General features: G+C 40.8%; 1 protein-coding gene across 1 annotated transcript in view; it reads left to right on the forward strand.

Moving 5' to 3' along the window:
• The window catches only part of SLC49A4 (solute carrier family 49 member 4), a 68936-nt gene extending 62404 nt beyond the window's left edge, over positions 1 to 6532 (forward strand). The window contains exon 9 of the mRNA XM_059391071.1: positions 5877 to 6532. Within this exon, the coding sequence (XP_059247054.1) occupies positions 5877 to 5992 (116 nt within the window). The 3' untranslated portion in view covers positions 5993 to 6532. The remainder of the gene's footprint in view (positions 1 to 5876) is intronic.
• The last annotated feature ends 8472 nt before the right edge of the window (positions 6533 to 15004 follow it).

A 15004-nucleotide genomic window follows, 5' to 3' on the forward strand; every position in this document is an offset into this window, starting at 1 on the left:
GATTATTTCCATCAATCAGTAATGCAGGTATTGTAGGTTCTAACCTTCCTAAACCTGGTCTGAGTTGAGTTTTTTACATAGGAAGGACAGAGATTAATGAAGTCAGCCCACGGTTACAGTCCTCCTGAAAACATGTGTTCCCATCAGGGAAAATGCCATCAAGAGGTGTTGGAATAAGGTCTTGCTTCCAATGTGTTTTCTAAAACAGAACAAATAACTCTAAATAGAATAAACAGTTACTACACATGAGCTTTAATCCACTTCTGTATGTCACATTTGAAATTAAGAGGCTCAGTGCCTCTCTATTTTTGCATGGTAAAGTGTGCGGATGGCAGTGTTGCCCCTTCAGGTGGTAGAAACAATTTTCCAGCTCATGGGCACAGCTTTGCTAAGTGATCCCTGCAGCCTGGCTAGAGTGTGTTTTTTTCTGTCTGCTGGAAATAGATTTTTGTTTTCCCAGTATATAAAAGCAGTAGAGGCCAGATAATGTTATTCCCCAATAAATAAACCTCTTGCATGTGGTCTCTAAAATATATCATATATTTATTAATCCATTTAAGGCAGAGAGTACCCCTCCACTGTCTGAGTGTTGAAGAGCCCAGTGTACTCCTAATCATTTTGCTTGGCCAGTAGAGTGTCTGTGTCCCTCTGCTGGTCCACCCGCAGCTTTCAATCTGTTCAACAGAGATGAGTCTGGGGTGAAGCATCAATCAGTGTTCACCACCTCCCCCCGCCAATTTTGCAGGTTCCTAGTGACCAGATACAAGCAGATGTTTTTGTTTCTCTGGCATAGGTAGCAGAACAAACACGTGGCAGTATTTTTGCTAATTCCTATCTCACTGATATAATCAAGGATCTATCTAGCTGGGGGAAAAAAAGCTTCCCTCTTTTTTGTTGGATTCCGATCACGTGTTTGTATATATACATGTCTGTGTCCATGTTAAAGGCTTTTGCCTTATCTCCATGATTATTGTGGAAAATGAAGCTTTAATAATTAATTTTAATCCAGCAAGGCGATTTTCAGGAAAAAAAATATATCCCAGTACATTTTGACATTTTAGAGAGTTAATCAGAAGGTTTGTGTGAAAGAGCTGAGGCCAGGTCGTCCCTGGCACTCACAAAATGTTTGTCTTGTTTCCTTCTAGATAATTTGCTCCTTCTAGTAGGAATTTAAATATCTAGGCTTCGGGGCGCCTGGGTGGCTCAGTGGGTTAAGCCGCTGCCTTCGGCTCAGGTCATGATCTCAGGGTCCTGGGATCAAGTCCCGCATCGGGCTCTCTGCGCGGCGGGGAGCCTGCTTCCCTCTCTCTCTCTGCCTGCCTCTCCGACTACTTGTGATTTCTCTCTGTCAAATAAATAAATAAAATCTTTAAAAAAAAAAATAAAAATAAAAAAAATAAAAAAAAAAAATATCTAGGCTTCTACTTTAAGGGGATGCTTTTACCTGTTTATGTGTGAATGTGTGTAATAAATTGCACACAACTATGCCCACATCTCTCTAAGGCCAAGATTATCAGAACAATGACAACCTTGTTGAGGCTCTTTCATGTAGAAATGATTTACCCTTGCCCCAATGATCCTGCCTCAAAAGTCCTTCAGCAGAAGCCTTCACACCTTGTGACTGAGGTTTGAGGACAGGCGACATCTGAAAATTCTGCAAACTTATTTCCTAAAAATAACTTTTAGCTCCATGACCTAGTACCCTAAACATGTCTTGGGATAAATGGAATTCCCTTCCATTACAGCCAGTATTCAAACACCATAATTTGGTCATGTTAGAACTTGAAAAACTCACCCAGAAGTTAGTTATGTGCCAGGATTCAATTCTGTCAGTTACATGATTAGAAGGTCTGCTTTTTAATCATCATGAAGATCTGTGGTTTCATGGGTCACTTCTCAAAAAAGTACTAATCTTCCGGACTAGCATTTATTTCCCCACAGTGTGCTTCTTAGTGGGTGACTGTCAAGAGATAATTTCTCAGGGCTGTACAGACTAGCCCCAAAATGACCCCATTAGAAGGACTTGCCTAGCAAGAAAGCCTCCACTGGTGATTTGCTTGCAGATTATGGCCATTGCCATCATGGATGGTAGACATCACACCGGCTTCGATGCCAGTGCTGCTGGCTTCTTGGACGCAGGATCCCCCATGTCCTGTTCTCTTTCTGTTTGGAGTACTTGGAACAGTATCAGAAGTTTCTTAGAGTTTTTCTGTCTTGGGTTTTTCAAGGTTACTTTAAAACACACACACACATACACACACACACAAACTGTTACTTGCTCCCTAATACAAGCTTGTTTGTAAAACTGAGTTGCTTCCAGTAATGTTTGCTTGGAGAATCTCTGAGTTATTCTAGGCAGTACAGTGATACTCTATCCTAATAATTTCACATATAAAATCAGCTTGAAGATGCTGTTATTTTCTTTATATGCTCTGAAATATATTCTAATGTTCTCTTTTTTGTTTGTAACTTGTTCTGAAGTTTGTATTGTTCGCTATTTTTTGTTCTAGAAGGTTTTGGCTAAATGCACTAAAGGTTTTTTACACCTCAGGCCTTTCACTTTTAAGTAGCTGACCATGAATTTGAGGCTGCATGGTGGCTCAAAAGATTCAGGGGCCTGGCTGAAGAGTAAGGCTTTGTCTGTTGGTTACCAGAACATGTTCCCCAGATGTGGACTAGTAAGGAGTAATTTTGTAAGTAGGGAATAATTAATTACACAATGTTATGGTCAGATCTGTTGGGTAGTTAATGGGAGTGAAGGAAGCAGGGCATTACACCATGAAATCATGAGGTCATGCAGCTCCTTTTGAATGAAAATGGAGACAGTTTTGTTAAATCATCCTAATTCTGGTTAAATCCCCAAAGAAGGTAGAAGGTTGGTTCTGGAGGGTGGTATCTGAGACCAGACAAGTACTTGAAGATGGTAGAAACTGAAAGCATGGCATCATTAAAGAGAAAGATGTGGTTAAAACGTGTAAGAGTACTTCTAGAAGAAAAAGGTAAGAGGATGAGTCAAATCCTGATTAGTTCAGTCCCAAAAGACCCAAAGGAGCACCATTTGGTGCAGAGTCTGCTTCACCAAGTAAGACACAGTGCTTGTCCAAATTAGCAAAGACTATTCTGGATGTACTATATATAATAAATGACAAAGAACCAGTAGAAGTAGAGAGAGGGGCAGATTTAAAGTATGGATTTGTAATTTCTCTAGTGGAAGACCAAAAAAAAAAAAAAAAAAAAAAAAAAAAATATTAGAAAACCATGCTCTCTTTAAAAAGTTATAACGGTTGGGGCACCTGGGTGGCTCAGTCAGTTAAGCATCTGCTTTTGGCTAGGGTCATGATCCCGGGCTCCTGGGATCGAGTCCCATGTTGGACTCCCTGCTGAGTGGGAGTCCTACTTCTCCCTCTTGCCTGACACTCCCTCTGCTTGTGAAATATATTCTAATGTTCTCTTTTCTGTTTGTAACTTGTTCTGAAGTTTGTATTGTTCGCTATTTTTTGTTCTACAAGGTTTTGGCTAAATGCACTAAAGGTTTTTTACACCTCAGGCCTTTCCCTTTTAAGTAGCTGACCATGAATTTGAGGCTGCATGGTGGCTCAAAAGATTCAGGGGCCGCACACTCACTCGCTCTCTCTGTCCCAAATAAAGAAATAAAATCTTAAAAAAAAGAAAAGCGTATAATGGTTAAGAATAAGAAAGTTTCATTGAGTCAGAACCCTGTTGGTTCAATTATGTCATAGGACACCAGGCTCATAAAGGACAGCAGGTGACTTTGCTACTGCAAAGTCATATGAAATGTTTAAGCAAGCCATTTCCTGCTTATTAGAGCACCTAAGCTGTGAATGATGTGAATGGTTTGCAGTGGGAAAATGTAGAGATGTGTATCTTTTTGCCCTCTGAAAAGGCCAGTAATTTCAAAGAACAGTTGTAGTTGCTTGAGCCAAGTGAACTTAACTGAAAGGTGAATTTGACTTCTCAGAGTGGGGCACAATAGTAAAAACCAGCCTGTAAACCATAACCCTTTTCATCTGAACCCAGGGAGAAGGAATGATTTTATAACTCTGATGAAATAAAAGGTCTCTTTGGCAATGTTTGGTAAATTTCTGGGTTTCAGGGGAGCAAGGACAAGTTGGATGTTGCTACATGTATGTTGCTCTAACCCCCCATAAAATACAATCTCTTTGAGATTTAGAAAATGTCCTTCTTGTAGAGCACTTTGTCAAGCCATACTTTTTTTTAGCTATTGCTTAAAATTTGACCTTAAAGTCAAAATGCTCACTTTAAATACAAATAGTATGCTGTTCTATTTTACTGTCTTTTCTCTGCTTATTTATTTTATTTTATTTTATTGCTTCTTTTTGCCTGGTTAAATTATTATCTGAAATCCAGAAGCTGTATGGTTAATACAAAAGCTGACAATTCTGGTGTGTCATTTCAGGGAATGTCGGAATGAAGACAAGCTTCTAGGGGCACAGCCTTCCTGGGTGTTTAGATTATAGTCAATCCAAGTAAAGCACAGAAAACAGCTTTGCAGAGAAATACCACTGAAATATATGTCTTTGTTATATGCTATAGAATAGCATGTCTGACTTCTAAAATGTAAAAATTGAGATGTGGGGAGGCTGCTTTTGTAAGCATATTACAGAAAAAAGGTCTTTCGGCACCTTTTCTTACCACTTGGTTTTCTGATTTCCATTTCAGAGCATAAATTGCTCTTTTAACCATATGAATTATGGATTGAACTAAAGCAGCAGTGTAGAAATCTTTAGGATGATTTTTGAAGATTAAGCCAGTATTAGTATTCTATAGGAGTACAAAAAGAAAATATAAACCTATAGCGGTGCCCAAAGGAAAGAAAATGTACAAGGGAGCTTTTCCCCCTCATTTTTTTCTCCCTCATTTGTTTTTTTAAGATTTTATTTGTTAATTTGAGAGACAGCACAAGTCATGGGGCTGGGGTTGCGGTGGGCAGAGGGAGAAGCAGACTCCTTGATGAGCAGGGAGCCCGCCACAGGGCTTGATCCCAGGACCCTGGGATCATGACCCCAGCTAGAGGCAGACGCTTAACTGATTGAGCCACCCAGGCATCCCGTTGTTTGTTTAATGGAAATTGCTTAATGGATATTAAACTAGGGAAATTATCCCCTCCTCCCAACAACACAACCCCTTCATGCTAAGATGCTGCTCACTTTGCACCCAGAGCTTCAGGATTGCCTGGCAAGGAGGACTGGTCGAAGGAGGTAGAAGAGATGCACGGCCCCAGGGCCACTGGAGGCAGGTGGCCACAGGAAACTGACGTGTCTTGGTAGCATGAGGCTGGGGCTGGCCTGTGGGCCAGCCCTGAGTTCATGAGCCAGCATTTTTGAAAAAGCATGTTCTTGATACCATTAAACTGAGTAATGACAGAATTGCCTGTTTAGATAATTCCTGTAGGTTTTTGGATAATTGGCATCATACGTACATTTATGCTAGTGGGGGAAGAAAAGACAACTAGAAAGAAATAAACCAAAATATTCACAGCAGTTTCTCTGAGGGTAGAATTAGGATTAATTTGTTATATTTCACTTCGGTTTTTTAAATGTATTTTCTAACATGTTTTACAATGATGACTGCTTGCTGAGAACTAGATATTTCTATCCAAGAAAATCTAAAAGTGTTGTCTCCAAATTCAGGTGCTTTTCTTACTTGTCTTTCTAAACTGTCAGATATTTCTAAACAGAGACAAGAGTGATAGTGATAGAGGGCATTTAAAAATAGCGAACAAACATCTAAAGATGATTGATTCCCCCCGCCTCCACCTTTGGAGGAATAGATTTTTACAGGTGGTTCTGCTGCTGACATCTGAATGCTTACAGTTGCATGTTTTTGTCTTCCAGAGTTGTCTTGGTTCAACTGGTGCCTTCCCGGGTCGTGTTTGCTCAGTCTCCTCCTCATTCTGTGCTTCAGGGAATCATATGACAGACTCTATCTTGATGTGGTTGTCTCGGTGTAATAGCGCAGACGTGAAGGAGTTGAAAGAGGGACTGGCAGTCGTACCGCACATTTGCTTGGAGTTGCACACCTAACAGGAGGAAAAAAGGAGAAGAGAGAAACTTCACTCAGCGGTGTTGTTAGGTTACAGATGATCGCGTTCATTTCATGACTACTAGGTAATAATAACGCGGGACCGGAGGGATTGCAGGGGATCGAAAGACTATAAAACGGCACACCCGTGCCTGGTTCTGGGACTGGAAGTGTGGGTAGCTTACACATAAAGCACTACCCGAATGATGTCCTCTATGTTTTGTGCCAGTGCTAAACTACTGATTGATTAATTGTAATTATGGAAAGAAATAAAGGGTATCTGTCACATACCTTACCTAAGTCACATATCAGAATAGGAAGAAATGCCACTAACTTCTAAAGAAGTTTAAACCCTCGATCAGATTTTAATTATAAAGTAGCCACGAGGTCTGTTGATGATAAAAATTAGCCACGTGTACACTACGTTTTTTCTAATAAAGCCATTTCTTATATGAGTCCTTATTTTTAACCAGGTCGGAAACCTTGGGCCATCTTTATTACAGTGAGCAAGTGCTTCCCACTGCTTCAGAACACATACTTGTGTCTCGATCTCAACTTATCCTTGTTTCTGTGAAATGCAATTTCATCTACTAGGCTCTTAAATAATTATATTAAAGGTGACTAAATGTTTAGTATAGTCCCATTAAATATTGTATGAAAACTGTAATTCCATTCTGATTGAGCACTTTGTTAAAAGTGAACTGACAAATCCCATGGAACATTCTGTGTCGTCAGGCTGTAGAGAGAGAGAGATGGTGGCAGGGGGTGTAAAGCCCAGCACCAGCTATTATTTACTTGGGCTGCATTTTATTAAATGACCCTTGTTTGAAAATAACCATTTATAACATTGAAACTTCCAAACCTGTTGAGTGATTTCTGGATTACATTCTTGTATTTCAATTCAGGTTGTAAAATACTCCATTCTCTATGGAGTCCGCATGTTTGAGAAGACAATCTTTTGTCAGTGCCTGTTTTCTTTGTGTGGATGATAGCTTTCTTAAAAATGATAGTTACTCATTGGACAGCTCTCAGACATATATTTCACTGTGACATAAGATGTGCTCCGGTGGGATTATGGTATTACCACTGTTGACATTTACATCATTCCCCTTACATAGGAAAACCAAATGTTTTCCCAGAAAGACAAGAACAATACTTTCTTTGCCTTTATTATTCTCAGCTTTCTTCAACCACCTCTCTTTTTTTTTTCTCCCTTGAAATTATATCTTGATTGTCAGCTAAATATATATTTTACTTGTCTTTCTCTGAACAGAGTGCAAGCCGACTCCTTCTCTTAGCCATGGTGGTAGAATGGGGTTAAAGAGGGGCTGCTTAGTCCTCCACTCTGCTCATCTCATCATGTGTGCACACATCCTCACACACCGTCCCAAAGCCCGCCCCCTCTTCCTAGGTCCAGGGTCATGTGGGAACTCACCCCGGGCTCAGAGGAGGATCTAAGCCTTCTTCTGAGATCCTAAATCATGCTTCTTGAAAAGTAAGGAATTCAGCCTCTGTCTTCCGTCACCTTAAATCACCGCCCTTATAACCACCCTGCTGACTTAGAATCAAGAACCGAGGGAACTAAGGAACTTGCTAAGAGAAGAAAAAAACCCATGAAGGCTATGCTTAGTTCCAGTTACCTCTGTCATTCCTCAGTAAAGGAAAGCAAAATTCTTGAAGGTAATTGAAAGTCAGCCACTGTGGATATGAGCGGTCCCTGAGCGGTGCTCAGGTAACCCCCACCCCTTCCTCTTAGAAGACAGATAGGAGAGGGAGGAGTTAGGAAGTACGCAGTTTTAGTCAGAACAGTGTTTGAGGACACTGTATATGAAATTTTTCTATAATAAGACATGATATAGAACATTCTAATTATAGTTAATTCTACTTTTAATACGAAGTAAAGAAAAACACTTTAAAAATATTACCTAAATGACGAATTTCATGACATCCCAAGTGGGTAGTGATGAAAATTCCTACATCTTACCAGACGCCAACCATGTTTTTAAAAAGCACACGTGAAATGCTTCCATCTCATTTATTCTATCTGCTTACCCCTCTGGCAGATGCTTGTTCTAATCCCAAACTGCAACTGTTTTAAGTGATCAAAATTTCATATACCAAACCTGATAGAACCAAAGGGCTTTGGAGGTGGGGAGAGAGGATTGCACATTATTCATTTCCCTGAATATTTCAAGTCATATGCCTTTTTTACTTGTTATTTCTAGCGTGCATCAAAATAGACCAGCTGTTGTCTTTGTACTTTCTAAACAAACACTACAGAGTCCTAATGAAATTTTATAACCAAAGAAGTGTGAACCCTCCACTAAGCCAAGCCCCTCATTTTAGAATTTATAGGAGCAATGCCACAGAGGCTAAGGATCTTGCTGACGGTCACAGTCCTAGTTAGTAACAAAAGTAGAACCAACTGAAACCCACACCTTGTGACTCCCAAAGCAGGGTTTTTCCCTACCTCACAAAACTGCAGTTTAATTGGGACATTTTGGGGGGGTCATAACTACTCCTCCGTGTTTGTACATGGTGGGGCTTGGAACAAATCATCATTTGGAGTATGGAAAGTACAGGGATCTAACAGAGGTGACTGGTTTTTAAGTAAGATCATTCTGTTTTCTTCATCCTGTTGGTGCTCTAACATCTCGGAGTCTTAGCCTGCAGGGACAGGATATAAAAAGATTCTGATGAATAATTCAATCCTCATAAACCAAGTCAACAGCATTAATTGGTAAGAACATGTATAGTGTAAGTTCCCTGTGGCTTATCAATGAATACTTCACAGTTTATGGGAAGATACATTTTTTAATATGGTCTGTGGTCGAGGTATAGGCACAAGATAATTACGCACACAAATGCATTTCACTGGAGGATGATGCTAATAAAATAACAAGAGGGAATCAAGTTAAAGTAGGATTTTGTATATTTAAACATATATGGCTTCAGGGCCAAGCTTTATCATAGATCATATATTTATGCTTCATTATTGAGAATGTTTACAGCTTGTTTTTATGAAGCCCTTTTAATGAGGGATTCAAGCTAAGAGATTTTAAATTGAAGAGATTAAATTCCTATCTACTTTAAATTGGGGTTTTTTTCATATTATTTTTACTAAAATCTAGGCATTCATCTTGCTATTTGCGTAAGTGGAAGCTACGTTTTAAACTGAAGATCAAATACAAATGCATAGTAAACTTGCTTTAAACTAATGTTAAAAATCACATTAATTCCACACCTGTGCCTAAAATAGTAAATACGGGAATCACGGTGATTATACCATTTTATATAGCAAGTGCAAAAGAAAACTATGAGGAAATTTGATGACACCTATTTTGTGAATCTAGGAATCCCCCTTTAATTTAGAATTGTACAGGAAGGGACAAATTAAAGTTTATTTCCATACTATCAAACAGTTCACTAGTCTGTTAGGAAAATATAAGCAATATTCTGGGGATAGGTAGTGTTAGACCATCCCAGAAGAACAAAAGTTGATGGAAGGATTTTGGGGCACTCTTAACAGCGCCCATGGGTACTTTGTACTCGGTGGAGGTAGCTGTGCGCTCAGGAAGGGACACCTTGACTACCCTGAGCACATGTGTCCTCTCAGGTGTCTGAGACTCTCTAGGTCTCTTCCTTGCCCTGACTTCCTGGCACAAGCTTCACCCTGAAGCCCAGCCTCACGCTTAACTACGACCAAGGCCACATGCCTGGGCTTCCGTCTCCTGAGCGGGACGCTAGCACGGGTCAGTCCAGAGAGCTCTAACAGTTCTTCCCATAGCAAGTTTCATAAGTTAGAATATCCCCTGATGTGGAAATGACAAAGGTCTCTCTAACAGGCTTCTCTAGTTATTCCTTCTTGCTTTTTAGAATATGGACTGATTCGATAGCCTTCTGGAGTTTTTCTTTTGTGCCTTGGAAATCTGGAAGGCCTCCAATGATAGCTTTCCATCTCAACCCATGCTCAAAAAGTGAGAGCAAAGGTTGCTCTGCCCTAGCTGTTCTGTTCGTTCAACAAGGGAGAATTACACTTTTTTCTCTTAAATGACTAAAAAATGAAAGCTGAAATTCATTTCAGCAGCTTGATAAGATGTAGAAACGCATCAAACCATTTGAGCTCTGAAGCACACATCACAGTGCTCTCGAGCTCCCTCTTGGCTCTTCTCATCTGCGAGGGAGGCTTCCACAGTCTTGACCAGAATGGCAAGCAGGACTTGGGAGACACTTTTCATTTACCTAAATGTTAAAAAGTAAAACTTCTACTTCCTACCACTTAGTTTAGGCTTTTTCTAATTCCAATTGATTTTTTTCCCTTGGAATCAAAGAGGTGATCTAATCCAACTACCTCATTTTACAAATTCACAGAGAATCTTTGAGGTTCAATGCCAAGCAAAGCTTTAGCAGGTAACCTAAGTCCTAGACCAGCATTCTTTCCATAAGTGGTCAATGCAGTAACCAGAAATAAAATTAAGTAATTTTTTCATTTCTTTTAAGTTTTTGAAAATGAAACAAGGAATGCATGAATGCATAGCCATTTTAAAATACCGAGTACAGAAATAGAGTGGTCTATCTCTATACAAACACGTGCTGACTATCCATGCCCCTTTTCCAAAGTATTCCTTACTAATCCTTTCAGAAATTCTTCTATGCATTTTCATACATATTTATAGAAACTTGGGGATTTAAAATTAAGTCATCTAGGTAATTATTTCTTCCACCATGTTGGCATTAGCTTTTTTGGGCAGAAGTAGGAGTTTCTGAGATCCTTGTTTCTCTCCCAGATGCGTCTGTACCAAATGGAGGAGTAGTTAATAGAGACATCTCACAAACATGGTTGCAGACCATCAGACTCTTATCACATCCAGAAGTTTAAAAGTGAATTCTAATATGCAATATTCCTTTTTTCTTATTGGAAATGGACTTTCTCTTTTGATGTCAACTAGGGCCCATGTGCTGTGAGAGAAGAAAGTGAATGACCCATGCCCGAAATCCAAATCGATTTTCTTTTCTTTTTTTTTTTTTAAAGATTTTATTTATTTATTTGACAGAGAGAGATCACAGTAGACAGAGAGGCAGGCGCAGAGAGAGAGAGAGAGGGAAGCAGGCTCCCTGCTGAGTAGAGAGCCCGATGCGGGACTCGATCCTAGGACCCTGGGATCATGACCTGAGCCGAAGGCAGCGGCTTAACCCACTGAGCCACCCAGGTGCCCCCAAATCGATTTTCTTGACAGGGCTTCTTCAGCTCTGTCTCAGCAAAGACACACAACAGTGTAGAAAGCAAAGACTCAAGAAAGTAAACTCTGTGATTCCATTTAAAAAAAAAAAAAAAAAAAAAACACTAACTAATGAAGATCCCGGTGATCCTATTTTCCTGGTCGCTTTCCTTAGCTATCCTGACTCACACTACCCATAAAATGGATGCATTGTAGTGGGCAAGAGCGAAGCTTGGTTTTGTCACCTCTTCCTTCTCTGCCCTCCTCTCCACCCGGCTTTCCCCTTTCTGATTGCATCAGATTTTCCGAGTTACCAGCATTAGGGAGGAAAGCAGGCCAGTTCCTTAATGAACTAGACTAGAGACACCCAGGAGCCCCTAGGCCTGGCAGGGGTCCCAGGCCTAGTGTCTTCAGCTGTTTGACCTTGAGCAAGTCACTTCATTTCCCACTTAACACATTTCTGAATTAAGGCAGCAAACAAAGATATCCCTAAGATCTCTTCCAGTTAAAAAAATCAGGTCCGTTTTTATTTAAGTAGGAAGAAATGATGGAAGCTGTCTCTAAAATTGCAAAGCTTCCCAGCACTTTCCTGTTTCCATTTGCACAGTGGCCCTCCTCCTGTGAACACATGGACTATTCCACTGAACACATTTGACCAGAAGAATTGGCTTTTTCATTGTCTGTGGGAGGAGATAAGCTGCAGGTGCTGTTTATTTCCCCCAAAGGACTTTGTATATGAAATGCGGGGCTTATTATGCGGGGCTTATTAAATGTATCAAATGCAATAAGAGAGAAATCTGCCATCTTATGTTGAGACAGCGGCATTCCAGAAGCCAGGTCAGAGCACTGCATTTGCTGTCTGGAATCAAGCCAAACCAGGAACCTATCCTTTGGCTTGGTTTGATTCATTGTGAGTCAGTGATGGGTTTGCACCTGTAGAAATCAAACTGTCAGATCAGATGGTAAAGCCCATCCTCAGACTTATATTTCTAGAGTCATGGCACAATCAAGGATTGATTGTAAGTTGTTTTGCCACTCTGTCATCCTGGACGAGGCCACATTCTGTCAGGAGAGCTCTGCAGATTACAGAGTGAGAGCAGAGGCTCACCTTGTCAAGGCCAGATCTATACACAGGTGTTCGTAAGCAAGGCTTCATTGAGGCCCTGATGTGAGCACAACAGCTGGTGGAGAAAGAAACTGAAAGAAGGGACCAGGCTGGGAGTTTAGAGGCCTGGGTCTCCGTCTCTATCTCCAGGGCAGCTGCTGAGCACCCTCAGGGCCTTTGGCAAACCACCCGTCCTCTTGGACTTCAGCTTCCACACCTCTAAATTAAGAGGGTTAGAGTATATGTTCCTTTTGGCTGAAAAGTTTTTTACACTTAGTGGTCACGTGTCACCAAAAGTAGAAGACCACAGTAGAGTGCAAAACCTATCTCCCAATGTTTCCAGTTGTGCATTATCACCCCAGATAAATGAGGAATTCTACAAGGCCCTCTTAGCTGTTAGTGATGTGTTACCAGGATCTGGGCAGTGGGAGAAACTCAGTCTGTCAATATACCCACTCATTTCTTCAGTCATCCTTCTATTTATTCTGGATACAGACTAACATTATGTATGCAGTGTCTGCCTGTGAAAGAGAATCAGAAAAACCAAAGATGTTTCCATCCTCAGGACCTTTTAGATGTATTTTAAAAACCAAAATACTCTCCTGAACTAACGATTAAAAGAAGGAATGACAGTTTCCCAAATCCTTAATTATGCACAGCAGGAACCTAAGTATCTTTCTCATACCATCATTAACCATAACTGATTTCAAGGAAAGGATATTTGGTTCCATTGAAATTTTCATCACAGACAGAAGCTTCATCTCTCTGGGAGCATAGCATCAATTTTGGCATTAGGAATCCCAACACTCACCATCACGGCCGGGTCAGTTACTAGTCCTTCCGGAAGTTGGGGAGATTGTTGGCACCTCTGTCTTCCTCTGAAGACAAATTTAACAAAAGCATGAAATCTTCCAAAGATTTCATAAGGCCTGGTGAGTCTCCTTTCTAAGGGAAATTTGAATTTTAAAAACAACAAAGACTAAACACCAAAAGGAAGGATTTTTGATGATAGGACTTGGGATTTCAGCCTGTCAGATAGATAGAGAAGGGTTAGTCGGAACACTGGAGACTTTCCGGCAGCCTTTCAGGTCTCCCCACCTGTGAGTGAACCTAAGTGCACTTGAGCAGCACTAGTGAAGCCCTGGCCTCTGAAGACCTTTGGGTTTTTTGCAGAAACCCAAAGAATGCTTTAAAGGCGGGGGTGGAGGGGTGGGGGCAGGTTTTAGTCCTGCAGATAATTTTATTGACTACAAATGTCCCCAATCTCAAATTTATCTCCCTGCCCACGAGAAATGTATCATTTTGGAGGCTTATAAAAATTAAATTTTGGGAAAATCCTGCCTCCCTTCTACTAGATTGCATCTACAAGTCCAAAACAAAATCGTGTCCTTGACCTACACTCATAACATGTTATTTCTGTTTTGTTGTGATTCAGAGAACAGGCAGAAGTCAGGAGGAGTGATTGGTCCCACATCACCTGCCGAGGCAGGAGGGGCCTGCCCAGTGGAATTTAGCCAAGATGGAGGGGGTGTGTCGGGGTGGCCCCTTTCTTCATCGTTCTTTCTTGAACTCGCCAGTTCACATTGTTTTGCTCTTCCTGATCAGTATGTTATTGCTGAGAAATTGTTTCAGAAAGTGCTAGAAATGTCTCAGACGCAGCCATCCCTCTTCTCCGTAATCCCACTATCCTTTTGGTTTGTGCCCTAGAATCCTTGTTCCATGTTCCAAGGAAAGTAGTAACCCTTGTTCTTTCCGTGGAAAAAACATCAGTTGATATCGTAGCCCTGACACCTCACCCTCTTTTATCTAGAATAGAGAAGTCCTTCCATATTTGTTGTCTTTTTCACTCAAGCTTAGTGTCGACCCCCATGCAGGGCGACTCCGTGCTGCCCTCCTGTTGCCTGTAATCATCCTTCTATCTAACTGGGAGAAAGATTTTTCTAAGAACCAGCTACTGATCCCCTTCCCATCCAGTCTTTTATCAATATTGCTCTACCAATAAGTTCTTCGCTGGCTAGGTCCTGGAATTTATTTCCTGTTTTTTTAAACTTTAATTTTTTCCTACAAAATTGCTTCTTCATAGAGCAGACTATGATCTTTTTCCTTCTGCGTACTTTATAAGACAATTTGAACATAATGGAACATTCTAAAATAAAGTCAGGCAGGGATTTCATCATAGCCAATATTAAATGCCGGGAGAGGCAGATCATATTTAAAAAAAGAGAGAAGATCTGGGATGAAGGAGGCTGGCTCTCCTAATCCAGTGCAGCGCTCTTACTGCCTGCTGAGCACTGGGCTAGGCACTGAGGATGTAGAAACAACACAGTGGATTCCAACACATGGATACATGTAACCTTCACAGACTATACCATACTCCTGGGAAGCTTTTGAAGGGAAAGGCAGGGAAATGCGTTTTGATGACTTGAGAAGAGGGGGAAAGGTTTTAGGGAAAGCTAACAAGCTTCCAAAGATTTCTGACCTATTCGTGCTCTTTCAAACACAGGATTAGGCAGAGGGAAGAGCCTTTTAGCAAGGAGGAGACAAGGCTATGTAAGGAGGCCCAGGAGACCACCGTGAAAGAGTCAGTGAGACAGAAGCCAGGCCTAGGAGGCATGTG

The sequence above is a fragment of the Mustela nigripes genome, chromosome 2 (genome assembly GCF_022355385.1).
Source record: "Mustela nigripes isolate SB6536 chromosome 2, MUSNIG.SB6536, whole genome shotgun sequence".
Taxonomy (NCBI): Eukaryota; Metazoa; Chordata; class Mammalia; order Carnivora; family Mustelidae; genus Mustela; species Mustela nigripes.